This window comes from Ambystoma mexicanum, chromosome 1p (genome assembly GCF_040938575.1).
Source record: "Ambystoma mexicanum isolate Mex_15411 chromosome 1p, UKY_AmexF1_1, whole genome shotgun sequence".
NCBI classification, from domain to species: Eukaryota; Metazoa; Chordata; class Amphibia; order Caudata; family Ambystomatidae; genus Ambystoma; species Ambystoma mexicanum.
Window position 1 is genome coordinate 341104584 of NC_090921.1, and position 22321 is coordinate 341126904.

The window sequence follows — 22321 nt, forward strand, 5'->3', positions numbered from 1 at the left end:
TGAAGAGGGTGGAGAAGGTGCTGTGGAGCACAGCGGCGGGGATCCCACCGACAGCCGGAGACGCAAGGCCCAGCTCCCCTCCCAGGTTGTGATCTCGTCGGGGAGTGAGGAGTCCGGTGCCGCGTCCCAGGCCGCAGCTGCCGGGGGGAGGTCCAAGAGGCGGAGGTAGAAGTTGGACTCCTCGGCAGCAGAAGGGGCAGCTAGGACCCCACAGGGCCCAACGGGGGAAGATGGCACGGAGTCATCCAAGTTGGTGGGGGGTTTGGTGGAGGAGGAGGCCGTGCAAGCAACAGAGACGGGGTCTGGAGGTGGGGATTCCACTGGTGCTAGTGGTGCAGTGCAGGACCAGGGACAGGAGGCAGCACAGGCCGCCGCAGAGGTGCCTGTGTGCAATCCTGTCCCTGATCCTGTCCCTGCATCATCTTGCACCAGCAGGGATGCCTACGTCCAGACCCGTTTTCAGGCAGGGGATGAGCTCACGACAACTGGCCTTCCTCTGCCTGCGGACGTGGCTATCCGGGTCCGGGTTGAGCCTGTCTTGACTGGTGTGGCGTTGCGTCAACGGGCGAGGTGACCTGCAGTCTTTTCATGAGGAGACTGCACGTCATCTCGAATGGCTCGTTGACCGCGTCGGCCTACTGGGCCCAGGCCGGATTACTCCGTTTGATGGGGCTTGCTACGACCCCCTCCTCAACTGAACCCCCTATGCGCCACTCGTCCTCCGTGCCATCTTCCCACCCATCAGTCACCTGCGTGCCCTGTGGAGCTGCCTCTGACGGTGCGGCCAGGCTGGTGAATGAGGCATCCCTGCCACAGTTGGGAGTCGGACGTCCAGCAGGGGTGGCCACATCAACGACTGCACCCCAGCCAGCGGAGGATGTGCAGGCAGCAGGAGGCAGTGCACGGGCAGAGGCACAGCAGCAGCAGCAACGTGGTGGGAGCCATGAAGACTCAGGGCCTTCGAGATCGGAGGGGCAGGCATCGGCCGGAGGGCAGGAGGACCCAGGACAGAAAGTGTCTTCCGTGTGGCAGCGGTTGGGCCACGCCATAGATGCGGAGCGGTAGCGAGCGGAAGAGGCACGGCTCACAATGGTCAGGGCGGAGAACTCCATGCGGAGAGCCCTGAGGCAGGCCGAGTGCCTCGAGGCAATCCGCAGGGGGTTGGAGGTGGACACGTCGACAGCCCTGCGGACCCTCGGGGCCATGGAGGAGGACCGCCTCCGGGACATTGAGCAGGAGTTCGATGATGCCCTGGCCCGGGACATCCAAAAGTGAGCCGTCGGACTAGCCCGCTGCCCTTGTACATAGTTCTGTAGTTAGTGTTAGGTTTCCTTTGGTCTTGCATTTTTTTTTGACTTTTTGGACAATGGGCCACATTTTTGTATATAGTTTTTTTTTTATTAGGTAGTGTTATTAGATAGGTTTAATTTCTTCTGTTGGGATCATGGACCCTGGCTTGTTCATCTGTACATAGTTGACTGTTGGATTTTCTTTTTTTTTTTACAATTTACCCATGGAGCAATGGCTTTTAATTATAATTTTCCATTGGATTTTCTTTTGTGGACTGTGACTTTGGACACCATTCCTTTGGATTATGATTTTTGGTTTTGCATTTTTTCACGGACATGCTTCTTTTTATTTTTTTACATTCCCATTTCTGTTTGTTTATTTTTGATTCAATTTATGTTTCCTTTAATACATATTTTTTGTTCAAACTTCAATGTGTAGTATCATCTCATTGGTTTCATGCATAACAAGATATGGGTTTTGCGATTCACTGACACCCATTGGGTGTATGTGAGGGACATGTGTTCGTTTCCAAACTTGCAATTGGGGTTCTATCATGTTATTGCCATTTCTAAGTGGGTGGATGCAATACTCGGGTGGGTGTTTTGCATTTGGAGGCCGACCATAGGGACCAGGGATCTAGATTGTGATGACATGTTGGCTGGGGAATATGAGTTGGGGCCTGGTGGAGGGTGCCCCACAGTGCTGGGGGGTGGGGGTGATGGGAGACATGAGTGGGGGCCTGGTGGAGGGTGCACCAAAGTGCTGGGGGGTGGGGGTGCAGGGGAACATGAGTTGGACATGAGTGGGGGCCTTGTGGAGGGTGCACCACAGTGCTGGGGGCTGGGGGTGCAGGGGAACATGAGTTGGACATGAGTGGGGGCCTGCTGGCAGGTGCCCCACAGTGCTGGGGGGTGGGGGTGCATGGGAACATGAGTGGGGGCCTGGTGGAGGGTGCACCACAGTGCTTTGGGGTCGGGGGTGCAGGGGAACATGAGTTGGGGCCTGGTGGAGGGTGCCCCACAGTGCTGGGGGTTGGGGGTGATGGGAGACATGAGTGGGGGCCTGGTGGAGGGTGCACCACAGTGCTGGGGGGTGGGGGTGCAGGGGAACATGAGATGGACATGAGTGGGGGCCTGCTGGCAGCTGCCCCACAGTGCTGGAGGGTGGGGGTGCAGGGGAACATGAGTTGGGGCCTGGTGGAGGGTGCACCACAGTGCTGGGGGGTGGGGGTGATGGGAGACATGAGTGGGGGCCTGGTGGAGGGTGCACCACAGTGCTGGGGGGTGGGGGTGCAGGGGAACATGAGTTGGACATGTGTTGGGACCTGGTGGAGGGTGCCCCACAGTGCTGGTGGGTGGGGGTGATGGGAGACATGAGTGGGGGCCTGGTGGAGGGTTCACCACAGTGCTGGGGGGTGGGGGTGCAGGGGAACATGAGTTGGGGCCTGGTGGAGGGTGCACCACAGTGCTGGGGGGTCGGGGTGATGGGAGACATGAGTGGGGGCCTGGTGGAGGGTGCACCACAGTGCTGGGGGTGGGGGTGCAGGGGAACATGAGTTTGACATGAGTGGGGGCCTGGTGGAGGGTGGACCACAGTGCTGGGGAGTGGGGGTGCAGGGGAACATACGTTGGACATGAGTGGAGGCCTGCTGACAGGTGCCCCACAGTGCTGGGGGGTGGGGGTGCAGGGTAACATGAGTTGGGGCCTGGTGGAGGGTGCACCACAGTGCTGGGGGGAGGGGGTGATGGGAGACATGAGTGGGGGCCTGGTGGAGGGTGCACCACAGTGCTGGGGGGTGGGGGTGCAGGGGAACATGAGTTGGACATGAGTTGGGGCCTGGTGGAGGGTGCACCACAGTGCTGGGGGGTGGGGGTGCAGGGGAACATGAGTTGAACATGAGTGGGGGCCTGCTGGCAGGTGCCCCACAGTGCTGGGGGGTGGGGGTGCAGGGGAACATGAGTTGGGGCCTGGTGGAGAGTGCACCACAGTGCTGGGGGGTGGGAGTGATGGGAGACATGAGTGGGGGCCTAGTGGAGGGTGCACCACAGTGCCGGGGGTGGCGGTGCAGGGGGACATGAGTGGGGGTGCAGGCTAGTCCCCCGTGGTGTGGGCTGCCTGCAGGGGCCGTGGAGGTTGTGGAGATAACACCTCGTAGGACTCACACGGCCAAATCGCGTGTAGTACTCCACGGAACCCCTGAAATACACGTACCCTGCTGATATCGCATGTGAAACTTCCCGCGCACCCCAAGATACACGTACCCAGGACATTCGCGTGTGGAACTTCCAGCGCACCCCTGAAATACACGTACCCTGCTGATATTGTGTGTGAAAGCTCCCGCCCACCCCAAGATACACCTACCCAGGACATTCGCGTGTGGAACTTCCAGCGCACCCCTGGAATACACGTACCCTGCTGATATCGCGTGTGAAACTTCCCGCGCACCCCAAGATACACGTAGCCAGGACATTTGCGTGTGGAACTTCCAGCGCACCCCAGTAATACACGTACCCTGCTGATATTGCATGTGAAACTTCCCGCGCACCCCGAAATACACGTACCCAGGACATTTGCGTGTGGAACTTCCCACACCCCTTATATACACGTACCCTGCTGAATTCACGTGTGAAACTTCCCGCGCACCCCTGATGTACACGTACCCAGGACATTCGCGTGTGGAACTTCCCGCACACCCGATATACACGTACCCTGCTGAATTCACGTGTGAAACTTCCCGCGCACCCCTGATGTACACGTACCTAGATGGAATCGCGTGTGGAACTTCCAGCGCACCCCTGAAATACACGTACCCAGCTGAAATGACGTGAGGTACTTCCCTCGCACCCCAGTGATACACGTAGCCCGCTTGCCTTGCTGGTACAGGGTTAGCGCAGCCCTTTGCGCTGGATTGGGGATTTTGATGGCTTTTCCCTGCGCAAGGGGCGTTCTTGGGGGCGTAACTGGTGCTGCTGCAGGGTCGCTGCGCCACTGTGCGCCACGGCTGGTTTTGGCCGCTGGAATCCATGAGTACTCTGTGCTGCTGCAGGGTCGCTGCGCCACTGTGCGCCACGGCTGGTTTTGGCGGCTGGAATCCATGAGTACTCTGTGCGCGGAAATGTATTTTGGCGCACGCGGATGGCGCAGGGATTCGCTCGCGCACACTGTGCGCCAGCTGCGTGCGCCACTTGTGCGCTGAATTCTATGAATTACCCCCTAAATGATTACAATCTTGCAAAAACCAGATCAATGTGCTATCTTGGCTTCCCTGCGTTCGACACAAGTAAAAACTATCTGTATTGGAATTGCATCTTAGAAAGAGCCGTTAACATTTCTCAAATGAAAAAAGTAGCACATAAATATTGCAATTACTCATTGACACCTTTACTCAGGTTTTACAAGCTTAATGTTATTCCTAAATTATTTTATGGTCTTGAAATATTAGCCCCTTATTCTCCCTTGTCCTTGCAGAAGCTTGAATATAAAATATGGCAAAAAGTGATATTCTACCTCCCGAAATGTGTTCCGTTAAATGCCTTGCGCTATGAACTAGGACTGTTATCGCTAGAGTGCATGGTGCAATGGAGAAGAATGGCACTATATAGAAACTGTGTATGGCTAAGCAGAATTGTCTTTATGCTGAAATAGGGGACAAAATTAAAATGAGCTGCTCTGAGTCACGTAGGCTTTTGACCTTACAAATAGACTGTATAAAAGCATTGCCACATGCGAATTTGATGTCTAATCCAATCATAGTAAAGCGATTTTTACGGTATAAAGACTGGGAGAAAACAATGGAGAGCGTACTTACATCTAGCATATACCACCATCTAGTCCCACACGGGCAATCCTGAATCATATCTTCTCAAATTTCCTGATCGTAATTGGCATATTGCCTATCTGAGAATTCGTTTCAATGTATTATTTACCGGGGAAATATTAGAAATCAGAGAAGGGGGCGGGGGGGGGGCAAACACATTCCATGTCGTTTTTGTAATAGCCTTTCTGTAACTGAAACCTCTTGCTGGAATTCGCTGCTATTAAGCCCCAACATGTGAGCGCCCTCGGCAAGTTTGTTTCTAGTCCAGAGTGTGTCAGTATTGATGTTTGGTGGGATATGTTACATAGGAAATCCATGGCATTAAAACTGGCCACTGTCAATTTCTTAGCCGAAGTATGCGGGTTAGTGACTGTGACAGGGAAAATGATTTTTGTTTGTTTATTCATTTCTAATGTGCACCAGACCCGGGGGTATCGGGGCGCAGCAGTTACAGAAAATGCAAGGCTTAGGTTACCAAGTTACATATTATGAACAGAAAAAAAAATACATAAATACAGCAGGTCTGTGTCAAGAAGTACTTAGAGGGAATATACAGATGCATTTACAGAGGTGTAGGTAGCACAGTGGTCAAACCTATAGGTCAGTGGATTTGAGTAGGTTAATGTAGTGGCGTCTAAAATTTAGGTATGGCTATACACCAATGAATTAACTAAACTACCTTGCAGTTATTGGTATGTTAGGGACAGGTATTGTAATCGCCTAGTTCAAATTGTGTTCAAACTCGTTCGTTAAGCTGGCATGAAACCAGAAAGTATTTAGAGCAGTTTTTAATCTACTGTAAATGTTGAATTACTGGAAATGTTTGTTTATCTTTTTTCTTTCACTTTGCTATTTTTATTGATGATATGATAATATGATTTTAAATATTGTATTTGTATCTGTTTTGTAAAGGTTTTAAAAAAATTAAAAAACAAAAAAAAGATACTCTGGTACTCTGGCACAATGTCAAAACTCATACTGAGAACATTACTGAACTTGAGTCAATTGTACAGTTCATTAAATACAAAAGCGTTGCAGAACAAAAAGCCGATAAACTAAAAACTATGACTGAAAATCCAATAATCCCAAAAGACCTTGAAAATTCCAACAGTCTCTCTGCGCTAACTGATATTATCGACAAAGAGAATGCTGTTGCAGCTGCATCAGTATCTACTGCTGGTAGCTCTTCTTTTTTTCTCTCTCGCAGGAATAAACGGCTCTAACTTAGAGCAACTAAACGAAGAGCTAATAGACAAAATTTGAATGAGACTCAAGTAAAAAAAACGAAGGATCTGCCCTTTACCAAAATCTGTGGATACAACTCTAATATTAAAAGTCTCTGTGCTATTAGCAGTGAAGTAGAGCTGTTAGACCGTCAACAACTGAGTGAGAAAAGTAAATTACACTTACAGCTGAAAGGTGGTCACAAGTTGAAGAAATCTGCCGGTGATTACGCAGTCAATAAGAATAACACTGAAAAATGCAAGGAGGGGATTAAGTTAGCTACCTCCATCCCTAGCACAGAAAAAAGTCCATCTATCAAACTTACAGATGAGATACACTTTTTGTCTTCCAAATTGGATGAATTAGGCTCTAGAAAACAGGCCTTTATGTCAAACGTCTTTCTAAGTACTGGCAGTATAAAGACTTCTGGTAGGGTCTAATCGACACTTGACACGTGTCCACCTTCTCAGTTGACCACTGAAAATCACATGTCATCTCGAACTGCACCTGAACCCAGTATGAACGTATTATCTCATGCTGCTCAGCCTTTAGCAAATTGTGCTCCCTATTTGGGTACTACACTTAGTGGCCTTATGATTGGTACCACACATCCACCCCTTGCTGCAAGTTTGCCATTGCCAAATACCAGCAATGGTAGGACTGCGACTATGAGCCAACTTCCTGGTCTAAACGGGGACACTCAGCACACTGTTGACGTCTCATTGCCTTGTGTAAATAGTATTCCTTCTACAGGGCCTATCAATGTACCTGCTGTTTCAAACTCACCAATTTCAAGCTCATGCAACGGCTTCACCGTAACTCCTATTAATCCACCAAAAGTGGAATCTTATACCTGTGAAATATTCCAGCAGGCCCTGAACATCCTGGGCTGGGAGAGTGATCCAAATGTTCTTGGCAATGCTCAAATTAATAGTTCCTTTCTACTGGGAATAATACATCAAATTCTCTCCTTAAGAATCTTAAATTCCGAGGTCAGACTGACAGGATTACCCTATTTTAGCACAATAATTATCAGATTATTTGCCAGGTTCTTTCTGCTATCATATCAAAAATAATCTGGCAACACAAACTTGATTTTTGCCAACTAGGGTTATTTATTCAGTTCTTTATGACCAAACAGGAGGCAAAGGAGTTTGTAGAAACTCAGATTATCCAAGAGGCAACAGTGAGCAGGCCATAAACAAAGACAATTTAGCAGTTCCTATCACTGGCAGGTACAATAAAATATTGGACGTGGGTCGAACCCCTTATCAAAACCTTTTAGCACCTAACGTGCGTTAACTTCGGCGTAGCCAGTGTAGAGTAAATGACTTTATTGTGACCTCATGAAACCTGTATGGTTTTAATAAACTTCCAAAGATGGTTCTCCTCACTCCTTTCTGAAAATAAACCTTATGTAACGTTCCTACAGGAAACCATGAAGGTTGGTCAATACTCTATAGATGGATACCGTCTACTTTTTCATCTGTCTCCATAGCATTGGCAGGAAGACCCTCTGGAGGACTTGTGATTGCCATCGATAATACCTTAAGTACTGTATCTAAACTTGTATTTTGTTCCGAACTTCTCCTGGTTGTCGAATTATGTCTAACAGAAAGGGTGGATCTGGTTTTATTGCTAGTATGCTTATACTGGAACCCTGCCAAAATCACTCAGGAAATGTGTTCAATCAGCTTGACACAACTCTAGAAGATGCATTTTTACACAACCGGAACTACAAGTTGATTGTGGGCGGGGATTTTAATTCCATGTGCTGTGAGGACTGTTACTTGGATTCCACTTGTGTCCAAAATTCGGATGAGTCTTTGTCAATACGCAGAGGCAAACTGTGGGCATCTTTCTTTTCTGATTGGGATATATCCTTTGTTAAAACTGTGCACAAATCCACAAATTACACTTGGAAACGTGGTCAAGTTTGCTCACTAATTTATTACCTCTGTGGCTCTAACATAATTAGCAATCGTCGTGAGCCTGTGTATGCCCATGACACTAAACTGAGTGATCATCTACTAATTCAGCTAAAGTTTAATATTTCACTGTTAAAGTACTGTAGAAATCCAGCACTGAGGCTCTTGGAACTAGATCGTCCACATATTTCTTTGAGATGGAACAATAAATTATGTCGTCAAATTACCAATCTGGTTTCTCAAGAGCTTGAAAGGGCTGGGGCTGTATTCTACTAAAAATGGAGTGCGGGTGCAACAGAAGACTTTGTGAGTCATATAATTTCTTCAAAGTTAAAATTTCTAGCCAGTAAGCAAACACCTGTTAATTGTAGACACAAGTTCTCATTTGATTTGGAACTCAATATGACAAAACGTAACAAAAATAGAAAACTGTGGAGATTGAGAAATAGCAGCGATTACTCAGTCCAGTACACAAGCAACAAGAAACACATTCTTCCGCTGTATAAAAATAGAGTGAAACAAATCAAAATTAAAATGCATAACACACCAAATCAAAAAAATGATTAAACACATTTGCAAACATAATACAAATCTATTTGGTCCATTATTAAGTAGACCAGTTGTAATCAAAAAGAGAGACTTCATTCTTCTTTCTCTGCTGAAGTATGGAGGAACCACATTGCAAAGGTATTTCAATTACTGTTGCCTTATGTGTGTATCCAACTCCCAACCATACCTATAGTTAATATGGGGAAATTAGAATGGAAACTAATTGGCATAAAATGGGCAATCTCGAAAGTTACACTCTTCAAAAGCCGCAGGGCCAGATGGCATCCCAGCGTGCGTGTATAAATCCAACCCTAGTTTTCGGGCTCACATATTGAAGGCCATATTTGAATCCATTTTCAAAGTACACTTGATTCCTGAATCTTGGTTGCTTTCCATTATTGTGCCAATTCTTAAGAAGGGAGACCCTGCACTTCTGTAAACTATCGACCCATTGCTTTGACAGATGCATCTGCCAAGATATTCTCCCTCTTAATTCTTGTTGATTTGGAAAAACATATGGCAGCACATGACACTCTTTCCAAATATCAAATAAGATTTCGCAAAAAAATGGGTACTGGATTAAATGCCACCATTATATCAAACATCCTGGCACAGACAAAAAGCAACGGCTTGAATCTAGTCTACATGGATGCGTTAGATATGATAGCAGCGTTCGACAGTGTGAATCGCAACATACTGTGCAACAAAATGATCAGATTGTGTATACCTCTTTCGATAGTTCTCTTAATTTCCATGCTACATAGGAACACCTACTATAAAGTAAGAATCAAACAGGAAGGTGCCTTGACTGATACAATACCAACTTATGTTGGAGTTAAGCAAGGTTACAATTTAGCGTCATTTGCGGACAATCTCATTCTTCTGGATACTACCCCATTTGGGCACCAAAATAAATTATAAATTTTCTCATACCCTCGCACGAAAACACAATTAACAACCCAATCCCAACTAATCAAAGATTATGGTTTTAACAGGTAGGAAGAAATTGAAGTCATACACATGGTTTTTTATCGAACAACCTACCCACATCATGTATCTGGGATATAACTTGGGAATGTGGACAAAGATTCTAAACGTGAAACTACTACCACTTGTTTCATAAATGAGAGTGATATATTTTAAATATTGGAAATTCTCAGTTCAACCTTTGTTAGATTTTTACATGTTAAAAGTGGAGCCGGTGCTACTGTATGGCTTAGACATGTGCCTGTTGGACATTAGATCATGCTTAACATCTTAAAAGGCTGTGTATGGAAAACTCCATCTTGCGACTTCTATTCCAAATTCAGTATTACACCATGAATTAGGTATAAGCCCCCTAGCTTCCAGATACGAATGGAGGTTACTAAGCAATTATGCTAACATTCTAAATCCACCTTCAAACTCATTGTACACTGATCTGAATGAGATGACGATTGGTAATAGCTTGATTTCTATTGGGTCCTTCTGTAGAACAATACAAATGTTAATGGTTAATATTGATTCTGTAACTGAAGACTTAATTAATCTCCCAGGGTTAGTTAAACAGAAATTGTATGATATGGACTGAATTGCAACAATTGACAACTTACAAAAACACAGTACGTACAAGGAGTATGCTAACTTTTTAGAAAAAGAGAACTACGTTGTGCCTAGTTAAGCTTGTTTCCCTGCTCCAAGGCTCACACTATTGATATGCGTTTTAAACCGAACCAATTTCACACAGAGAAAGAATCGCACATTGGTCATGTAACACTGACATCAAATCTCTGAGGCAGTGTAGATTCCCAAATTGTGGTGAACCAAAGGAAACCTTGAAACACTTGGTTTTAGATTTCAGAAATTTGAAATGAACTATATTAAGTATATACAGTAGCAATGGATCAGATTTTGCCATGAACTCACTGTGGGCAGGAATGATGCAAGGTGAAAGCAATCTTTGATTATGGCCTCAACCTACCTTCTGAGGGTAATTGACGATGAATTATTAAAAACATGAATGTTATTTGTCTAATGTTTTGTGATTATTCTGTATTTCAAAAATGTGTTTTCGAACTATGTAATTCAAATCAAGTGGTATGTCTACTCTCATATGGTGCTATTATTTATTTTATATCTTAGTTGATTTTATTGGAAGATTGGCACACTTGCAATTTTGCACAACTGCACTCATTTGCACTTGGAACTGGAGAGTTTTTATGATTGAATTTTAGTCTTGATGTTTTGAAATTGTTTTAAGTTTTGATATCCTTTTAATACATCTTAATAACAATGTATAGCATCCGTGTAGAACAAACTGTATTCAACCATGTGTTATTTCTCAAACATTTATTTTGTAAATGTTTAAAAACCAAATACAAAACCCCTCCACCCCAAAAATGAATTATTAGCGCTAATCTTCTGAGAGGAAAATCAAGGAAGGAGTGCGTGGGCTGGGCATCATATTTCTTAAGAGGGAATGATGTCAGGGGATCGGAGGCACTTGTAACATGGGATTAAAATTCAAAACATTTTCCATATTACAGGAGGGCCGAGGCATTGTGGTAAATGTTGATTATATTGGAACTTTTCTTTTAATGCTGTAAGGAAAAAAGAAAGTGAAGCATAATGCTTGCCTCCAATCTTGACATAGAATGTGTCCTTGTCGGCAGCTAATAAATACCACCACCCATCTCAACAATTTATGGTTTCACTCTTTGTTTATAGGCTGGTGCGAGGTTAGTGCAGGAGGTAGAAGCGTACAAAGTCCTGTCCTTGGACAAGCAATACTTGGATGCCATCCGACGGCTCTGGCAGGACCCGGGGATAAAGGCTTGTTACAAGAGACGGAGGGAATATCAGCTTTTGGACTCCGCTTTTTAGTAAGTGTAAGAGGTGGTGTTAACAGTCTATTGTGTTGAAGTTACATTTTGTACATATACTTGACATCACTGGTAACATTTTGTACATATACTTGACATCACTGGTAATATGGTAGACCAGTGTGCTTTTTCATGGAAACATTGTAATTTTTTTAATTTGTTTTTATTGATACATTCAGTTTATTATAAACCTTTTGCATCATCACCTCAGCAACATAACACCATACACTGATAATACTTTACCTTCAATGTACACTTCATTACCATCTAAAAGCATCTTCAATTCCTAAATAAGCAGTATTCCTAACCTTTAAAATCAATGAAAACGCCTATCAACTATTACATTTCAGATTAATTCCAGTGGCGGCTGCTGAACCTTTTATTTGGAGGGGTGTAAATAGTTCCCACAAATATGCCAACTAAGGGATATTCGAGGGGGGTGGGGTTTTCTCCCCTGAGAAATGTTTTTGAATAACTGGTTAAAATGATGCATTTTAAAGCACAATTTAAATGAACAATTTGGAAGAAAGACAGACAGTTTGCTATTGGTTTTTGTAGGATAACTCATGAAAAAGTCCAATAGACGCAATGCACCAACAGTTCACAGTAGCGTTTCTCAACGCATTTCATGATGCCTTTGCTCACATTAAATGGCAATATAAAAACATGTTCACGTTGGCTGTGTCCATACATTTCTATGCTAGCTGCACAAATATATACCAATATTCTCGTATAAGAATGTACTCCTGTTTGCTTTACGCAGAATGTCAGTAATGATACTATAAAAAATCGTATCCATGTCCGGTTCTGATAATATATGGCAGTATCCTCACGTAAGAACATACTCCTATTGGCTTTGCCATTAAAAATGCTGCGCCACAAAAAGAAAATATGCCCAGACTGGCAGGACCAAAATGTCGTTCTATAGGTGCCCAGTAAAAATTGCATTGCCAAAGAAATAGCTAGACTGGCTGCACCAAAATGCCAGTCTTGCCACTTAACCCTTTAAGTGCCATGGGTATTTCTCCCCAGTGCCAGAGCCTTTTTTGGTGATTTTGGTATGTGGCCATTCAATGGCTTGTAACTTTTTTGTTACATGAGATATCTCGGCCAAATTTGGCTCCTTTTCTTCCCACATGTAGGCGGTCGTAACGCCACCCAGGAATCCCAGGTTGCTGTAGGGGGGTGAGAGAAAATAAGGAAAATGTGCGAAAATTTTGGGTTTTTTCAAAAAATGCCAATAAAATGATGCACAAAGAAGCCAGTGGTTTTTTCCTTGTAAGAGCTAGGAACAAATGGTTTGCTGTGCTGAGTTCCCCAATGTGTTGGCTTTCAGGAACAGGTTGAGTGGAAATGGAAAAAAAATATTTTGATGGGGATATCAACCGTTTTGTGAGAGGTAGGCGATTTTTGCCATTTTTGCCAATTGGACATGCATGGACGGAATGGAAGAAAAGGGCAGGAAAGCCAAATTGGAGGACAGAAAGGCATATATTTCTGAAAAGTAGACAAAATTCCAAGTTTAGGAAGGGGTGATTTGTATAGGTCAGGCAACAACTAGGTAGGGGAAACTGCCATCGAATGGGGGAAAAGCGGGAAAATGACTGAAAAAAAAGGTATGTGTTGGACATGGTTGGCTTGGTACGGCAATGGCTTCTATGAATTTTGAGAAAAGCAATGCTCCGCTACATTCCCCCGACTCTTGCAGTTAGGAGAGCATACCATTTTTGTAGTGTTTGTACAAAACAAGCAATACCACAAGCCAAACACTGAGCCATGGTACACAGGAGTTTTACGCTCACGGTCTGACCAGACGCACTTAGCATGTGTAAATTGGGAAAACCAATGTGGTGAGGAACGGCAGCCATACATTTTTTGAAAGAGCACAGGCAGACCTTTTCAAGGGTAGGTGACTTGTGCAGGTTACAAAAGTGTATGGTGGCTAAAGCAGCGACTAAATGTAGGTCACATTTGGGAAAAGAAAGGGTTGTGAGACAAAGGGCTCCAGCAAATGGGTCAAAACGTTATGAAAACCACACAAACACAACACATGGCCTACCGTCCCGCGTTCCCACAGGTGTCCCGATGAAAACGGTACCTCACATGTGTGGGTGCACCTACCTGGCCGCCAAGGGGAAAGCCCAAAACACAAGTAACCCCAAGTCTGTTTTCACACCGGAAATGTCACACTCTCCCATCATACAGATATGGGCCTCGGGTGTCCAAGCCACCGAGGAAAACAGGGAACCCCATGCATTTCCGAAAAGAGGACACCCGTGGGAATCCGCAGAGGTATGATATGCCCAAATTGCCCCAGAATTTATTACCCAGACACCCCTGCAAAGTCGGAAATGTGGGGAAAAAAACGCTTTTTCCGTACATTTCGCTCGACGCACCCATCGAAACACGCCCCCAACAACACATGGCCTACCGTCCCGCGTTCCCACAGGTGTCCCGATGAAAACGGTACCTCACATGTGTGGGTGCACCTACCTGGCCGCCAAGGGGAAAGCCTAAAACACAAGTAACCCCAAGTCTGTTTTCACACCGGAAATGTCACACTCTCACATCATACAGATATGGGCCTCGGGTGTCCAAGCCACCAAGGAAAACAGGGAACCCCATGCATTTCCGGAAAGAGGACACCCGTGGGAATCCGCAGAGGTATGATATGCCCAAATCGCCCCAGAATTTATTACCCAGACACCCCCGCAAAGTCCGAAATGTGGGAAAAAATACGCATTTTCCTCACATTTCGCTCGACTCACCCATCGAAACACGCCCCCAACAACACATGGCCTACCGTCCCGCGTTCCCACAGGTGTCCCGATGAAAACGGTACCTCACATGTGTGGGTGCACCTACCTGGCCGCCAAGGGGAAAGCCTAAAACACAAGTAACCCCAAGTCTGTTTTCAGAGGGAAAACTCAGACATTCTGCCGACCGGCACAAGGTACAGATATGGGCCTCGGGTGTCCAAGCCACCGAGGAAAACAGGGAACCCCATGCATTTCCGAAAAGAGGACACCCGTGGGAATCCGCAGAGGTATGATATGCCCAAATTGCCCCAGAATTTATTACCCAGACACCCCTGCAAAGTCCGAAATGTGGGGAAAAAAACGCTTTTTCCGCACATTTCGCTCGACGCACCCATCGAAACACGCCCCCCACAACACATGGCCTACCGTCACGCGTTCCCACAGGTGTCCCGATGAAAACGGTACCTCACATGTGTGGGTGCACCTACCTGGCCGCCAAGGGGAAAGCCTAAAACACAAGTAACCCCAAGTCTGTTTTCACACCGGAAATGTCACACTCTCACATCATACAGATATGGGCCTCGGGTGTCCAAGCCACCAAGGAAAACAGGGAACCCCATGCATTTCCGGAAAGAGGACACCCGTGGGAATCCGCAGAGGTATGATATGCCCAAATCGCCCCAGAATTTATTACCCAGACACCCCCGCAAAGTCCGAAATGTGGGAAAAAATACGCATTTTCCTCACATTTCGCTCGACTCACCCATCGAAACACGCCCCCAACAACACATGGCCTACCGTCCCGCGTTCCCACCGGTGTCCCGATGAAAACGGTACCTCACATGTGTGGGTGCACCTACCTGGCCGCCAAGGGGAAAGCCTAAAACACAAGCAAGTAACCCCAAGTCTGTTTTCAGAGGGAAAACTCAGACATTCTGCCGACCGGCACAAGGTACAGATATGGGCCTCGGGTGTCCAAGCCACCGAGGAAAACAGGGAACCCCATGCATTTCCGAAAAGAGGACACCCGTGGGAATCCGCAGAGGTATGATATGCCCAAATTGCCCCAGAATTTATTACCCAGACACCCCTGCAAAGTCCGAAATGTGGGGAAAAAAAACGCTTTTTCCGCACAATTCGCTCGACGCACCCATCGAAACACGCCCCCCACAACACATGGCCTACCGTCACGCGTTCCCACAGGTGTCCCGATGAAAACGGTACCTCACATGTGTGGGTGCACCTACCTGGCCGCCAAGGGGAAAGCCTAAAACACAAGTAACCCCAAGTCTGTTTTCACACCGGAAATGTCACACTCTCACATCATACAGATATGGGCCTCGGGTGTCCAAGCCACCAAGGAAAACAGGGAACCCCATGCATTTCCGGAAAGAGGACACCCGTGGGAATCCGCAGAGGTATGATATGCCCAAATCGCCCCAGAATTTATTACCCAGACACCCCCGCAAAGTCCGAAATGTGGGAAAAAATACGCATTTTCCTCACATTTCGCTCGACTCACCCATCGAAACACGCCCCCAACAACACATGGCCTACCGTCCCGCGTTCCCACAGGTGTCCCGATGAAAACGGTACCTCACATGTGTGGGTGCACCTACCTGGCCGCCAAGGGGAAAGCCTAAAACACAAGTAACCCCAAGTCTGTTTTCAGAGGGAAAACTCAGACATTCTGCCGACCGGCACAAGGTACAGATATGGGCCTCGGGTGTCCAAGCCACCGAGGAAAACAGGGAACCCCAGGCATTTCCGAAAAGAGGACACCCGTGGGAATCCGCAGAGGTATGATATGCCCAAATTGCCCCAGAATTTATTACCCAGACACCCCTGCAAAGTCCGAAATGTGGGGAAAAAAACGCTTTTTCCGCACATTTCGCTCGACGCACCCATCGAAACACGCCCCCCACAACACATGGCCTACCGTCACGCGTTCCCACAGGTGTCCCGATGAAAACGGTACCTCACATGTGTGGGTGCACCTACCTGGCCGCCAAGGGGAAAGCCTAAAACACAAGTAACCCCAAGTCTGTTTTCACACCGGAAATGTCACACTCTCACATCATACAGATATGGGCCTCGGGTGTCCAAGCCACCAAGGAAAACAGGGAACCCCATGCATTTCCGGAAAGAGGACACCCGTGGGAATCCGCAGAGGTATGATATGCCCAAATCGCCCCAGAATTTATTACCCAGACACCCCCGCAAAGTCCGAAATGTGGGAAAAAATACGCATTTTCCTCACATTTCGCTCGACTCACCCATCGAAACACGCCCCCAACAACACATGGCCTACCGTCCCGCGTTCCCACAGGTGTCCCGATGAAAACGGTACCTCACATGTGTGGGTGCACCTACCTGGCCGCCAAGGGGAAAGCCTAAAACACAAGTAACCCCAAGTCTGTTTTCAGAGGGAAAACTCAGACATTCTGCCGACCGGCACAATGTACAGATATGGGCCTCGGGTGTCCAAGCCACCGAGGAAAACAGGGAACCCCATGCATTTCCGAAAAGAGGACACCCGTGGGAATCCGCAGAGGTATGATATGCCCAAATTGCCCCAGAATTTATTACCCAGACACCCCTGCAAAGTCCGAAATGTGGGGAAAAAAACGCTTTTTCCGCACATTTCGCTCGACGCACCCATCGAAACACGCCCCCAACAACACATGGCCTACCGTCACGCGTTCCCACAGGTGTCCCGATGAAAACGGTACCTCACATGTGTGGGTGCACCTACCTGGCCGCCAAGGGGAAAGCCTAAAACACAAGTAATCCCAAGTCTGTTTTCACACCGGAAATGTCACACTCTCACATCATACAGATATGGGCCTCGGGTGTCCAAGCCACCAAGGAAAACAGGGAACCCCATGCATTTCCGGAAAGAGGACACCCGTGGGAATCCGCAGAGGTATGATATGCCCAAATCGCCCCAGAATTTATTACCCAGACACCCCCGCAAAGTCCGAAATGTGGGAAAAAATACGCATTTTCCTCACATTTCGCTCGACTCACCCATCGAAACACGCCTCCAACAACACATGGCCTACCGTCCCGCGTTCCCACAGGTGTCCCGATGAAAACGGTACCTCACATGTCTGGGTGCACCTACCTGGCCGCCAAGGGGAAAGCCTAAAACACAAGTAACCCCAAGTCTGTTTTCAGAGGGAAAACTCAGACATTCTGCCGACCGGCACAATGTACAGATATGGGCCTCGGGTGTCCAAGCCACCGAGGAAAACAGGGAACCCCATGCATTTCCGAAAAGAGGACACCCGTGGGAATCCGCAGAGGTATGATATGCCCAAATTGCCCCAGAATTTATTACCCAGACACCCCTGCAAAGTCCGAAATGTGGGGAAAAAAACGCTTTTTCCGCACATTTCGCTCGACGCACCCATCGAAACATGCCCCCAACAACACATGGCCTACCGTCACGCGTTCCCACAGGTGTCCCGATGAAAACGGTACCTCACATGTGTGGGTGCACCTACCTGGCCGCCAAGGGGAAAGCCTAAAACACAAGTAACCCCAAGTCTGTTTTCACACCGGAAATGTCACACTCTCACATCATACAGATATGGGCCTCGGGTGTCCAAGCCACCAAGGAAAACAGGGAACCCCATGCATTTCCGGAAAGAGGACACCCGTGGGAATCCGCAGAGGTATGATATGCCCAAATCGCCCCAGAATTTATTACCCAGACACCCCCGCAAAGTCCGAAATGTGGGAAAAAATACGCATTTTCCTCACATTTCGCTCGACTCACCCATCGAAACACGCCCCCCACAACACATGGCCTACCGTCCCGCGTTCCCACAGGTGTCCCGATGAAAACGGTACCTCACATGTGTGGGTGCACCTACCTGGCCGCCAAGGGGAAAGCCTAAAACACAAGTAACCCCAAGTCTGTTTTCAGAGGGAAAACTCAGACATTCTGCCGACCGGCACAATGTACAGATATGGGCCTCGGGTGTCCAAGCCACCGAGGAAAACAGGGAAACCCATGCATTTCCGAAAAGAGGACACCCGTGGGAATCCGCAGAGGTATGATATGCCCAAATCGCCCCAGAATTTATTACCCAGACACCCCCGCAAAGTCCGAAATGTGGGAAAAAATACGCATTTTCCTCACATTTCGCTCGACGCACCCATCGAAACACGCCCCCAACAACACATGGCCTACCGTCACGCGTTCCCACAGGTGTCCCGATGAAAACGGTACCTCACATGTGTGGGTGCACCTACCTGGCCGCCAAGGGGAAAGCCTAAAACACAAGTAACCCCAAGTCTGTTTTCACACCGGAAATGTCACACTCTCACATCATACAGATATGGGCCTCGGGTGTCCAAGCCACCAAGGAAAACAGGGAACCCCATGCATTTCCGGAAAGAGGACACCCGTGGGAATCCGCAGAGGTATAATATGCCCAAATCGCCCCAGAATTTATTACCCAGACACCCCCGCAAAGTCCGAAATGTGGGAAAAAATACGCATTTTCCTCACATTTCGCTCGACTCACCCATCAAAACACGCCCCCAACAACACATGGCCTACCGTCCCGCGTTCCCACAGGTGTCCCGATGAAAACGGTACCTCACATGTGTGGGTGCACCTACCTGGCCGCCAAGGGGAAAGCCTAAAACACAAGTAACCCCAAGTCTGTTTTCAGAGGGAAAACTCAGACATTCTGCCGACCGGCGCAACTTACAGATATGGGCCTCGGGTGTCCAAGCCACCGAGGAAAACAGGGAACCCCATGCATTTTCGAAAAGAGGACACCCGTGGGAATCCGCAGAGGTGTGATTTGCGCCCATCGCCCCAGATTTTTTTACCCAGACAGCCCTGCAAAGTCGGAAATGTGGGGAAAAAACGCTTTTTCCGCACATTTCGCTCGCCGCACCCATCGAAACGCGCCCCCCACAACACATGGCCTACCGTCCCGCGTTCCCACAGGTGTCCCGATGAAAACGGTACCTCACATGTGTGGGTGCACCTACCTGGCCGCCAAGGGGAAAGCCTAAAACACAAGTAACCCCAAGTCTGTTGTCCATTCTGCCGACCGGCGCAACTTACAGATATGGGCCTCGGGTGTCCAAGCCACCGAGGAAAACAGGGAACCCCATGCATTTTCGAAAAGAGGACACCCGTGGGAATCCGCAGAGGTGTGATTTGCGCCCATCGCCCCAGATTTTTTTACCCAGACAGCCCTGCAAAGTCGGAAATGTGGGGAAAAAAACGCTTTTTCCGCACATTTCGCTCGCCGCACCCATCGAAACGCGCCCCCCACAACACATGGCCTACCGTCCCGCGTTCCCACAGGTGTCCCGATGAAAACGGTACCTCACATGTGTGGGTGCACCTACCTGGCCGCCAAGGGGAAAGCCTAAAACACAAGTAACCCCAAGTCTGTTGTCAGAGGGAAATCTCCGACATTCTGCCGACCGGCGCAACTTACAGATATGGGCCTCGGGTGTCCAAGCCAGCGAGGAAAACAGGGAACCCCATGCATTTTCGAAAAGAGGACACCCGTGGGAATCCGCAGAGGTGTGATTTGCGCCCATCGCCCCAGATTTTTTTACCCAGACAGCCCTGCAAAGTCGGAAATGTGGGGAAAAAAACGCTTTTTCCGCACATTTCGCTCGCCGCACCCATCGAAACACGCCCCCCACAACACATGGCCTACCGTCCCGCGTTCCCACAGGTGTCCCGATGAAAACGGTACCTCACATGTGTGGGTGCACCTACCTGGCCGCCAAGGGGAAAGCCTAAAACACAAGTAACCCCAAGTCTGTTGTCCATTCTGCCGACCGGCGCAACTTACAGATATGGGCCTCGGGTGTCCAAGCCACCGAGGAAAACAGGGAACCCCATGCATTTTCGAAAAGAGGACACCCGTGGGAATCCGCAGAGGTGTGATTTGCGCCCATCGCCCCAGATTTTTTTACCCAGACAGCCCTGCAAAGTCGGAAATGTGGGGAAAAAAACGCTTTTTCCGCACATTTCGCTCGCCGCACCCATCGAAACGCGCCCCCCACAACACATGGCCTACCGTCCCGCGTTCCCACAGGTGTCCCGATGAAAACGGTACCTCACATGTGTGGGTGCACCTACCTGGCCGCCAAGGGGAAAGCCTAAAACACAAGTAACCCCAAGTCTGTTGTCAGAGGGAAATCTCCGACATTCTGCCGACCGGCGCAACTTACAGATATGGGCCTCGGGTGTCCAAGCCACCGAGGAAAACAGGGAACCCCATGCATTTTCGAAAAGAGGACACCCGTGGGAATCCGCAGAGGTGTGATTTGCGCCCATCGCCCCAGATTTGTTTACCCAGACAGCCCTGCAAAGTCGGAAATGTGGGGGAAAAAACGCTTTTTCCGCACATTTCACTCGCCGCACCCATCGAAACACGCCCCCCACAACACATGGCCTACCGTCCCGCGTTCCCACAGGTGTCCCGATGAAAACGGTACCTCACATGTGTGGGTGCACCTACCTGGCCGCCAAGGGGAAAGCCTAAAACACAAGTAACCCCAAGTCTGTTGTCCATTCTGCCGACCGGCGCAACTTACAGATATGGGCCTCGGGTGTCCAAGCCACCGAGGAAAACAGGGAACCCCATGCATTTTCGAAAAGAGGACACCCGTGGGAATCCGCAGAGGTGTGATTTGCGCCCATCGCCCCAGATTTTTTTACCCAGACAGCCCTGCAAATTCGGAAATGTGGGGAAAAAAACGCTTTTTCCGCACATTTCGCTCGCCGCACCCATCGAAACGCGCCCCCCACAACACATGGCCTACCGTCCCGCGTTCCCACATGTGTCCCGATGAAAACGGTACCTCACATGTGTGGGTGCACCTACCGGGGGCGCAAAAGGAAAAGGGTAACCAACTGGGAACCCCAAGCCATTCGCCACTGCCCATTTTGTTCATGTGGGCAACCTACAGATTTGGGCCTAGGGTGTCGCAGCCAGCAAGGGAAACAGGGAACCCCATGCATTTCCCAAAAGAGGACACCCGTGGGAATCCACAGAGGTCTGACTTACGCAAATCGGCCCAGAATGTAATACCCAGAACCACCAGCAAAGACCCACATGGGAGAAGGGTGCCCAAGGCCAGGGATATTACCGCCGACTTTGCTGGAGCCCTGGCTGCCCTGCGTTACAGCTTCTCCCCACCAAGGAGTCTCGGCAGTGTGCCAATACCTCCCCGAAGGGAAAAGCTGTAATGCAGCCAAGCCGCAACTCCAGGACAGTTGGAGGTGATCTGCCCAGACGGGCCATTCCCACCCACACCACCAACAATCCAGCCCCAGTCTCACCCACCCCACTGACAGTGGGCCCTAACCATAGAATAATAAAAAACAGTACTCACATAACGTTGCAGCTGCTCGGGTAGAAAAAGCTGTAAACAAAACAAAGAACATGTGTTACCTATGGTCACACCAGCAAAATGTAGCCCTCCCCGGGGGCAGATAGGGGGGGGGGGTTGTCCTGCACTCCTCCCTGGGCTGAGGCGTCCGTTCCTAGGAGCAGATATCTGGTCCCAGGAAGGGCTGCATGACTTGGCACCCACTCCATTGCGGGTGGGGGGGGGGTCAACGCCCCATCCCATTAGAAAATTCCCTGACCCATTGGGGTGCCCCACCGCCCCCCCTAAAAAGCGTACCACCATTTTCATTTTTTTCCTTTGGTAACCCAACTCCCCTTGGTGCAGAGGGTCACATTGGTGTGCCAATCTGGCGCCGGGGTGCCCAAACCTTACTGCCCCACCCACTGGGGGGGCCTGACCCACCATTTTTGGGGGCCCTCTCCCCCCTCACCCCAAATGGCTGGGGGACACACCTCATGCAGGCCTCCCTGGGCCTCCTCCAAACGG

At 48.6% G+C, this 22321-nt stretch overlaps 1 protein-coding gene across 1 annotated transcript in view; it reads left to right on the forward strand.

Annotated features, from left to right (window-relative positions):
• Nucleotides 1-22321, forward strand: part of LOC138569897 (guanine nucleotide-binding protein subunit alpha-15-like) — a 383219-nt gene that overhangs the window by 113835 nt on the left and 247063 nt on the right. Inside the window, exon 3 of the mRNA XM_069648327.1 lies at nucleotides 11515-11669. Coding sequence (XP_069504428.1) covers nucleotides 11515-11669 — 155 coding nt within the window. The remainder of the gene's footprint in view (nucleotides 1-11514; nucleotides 11670-22321) is intronic.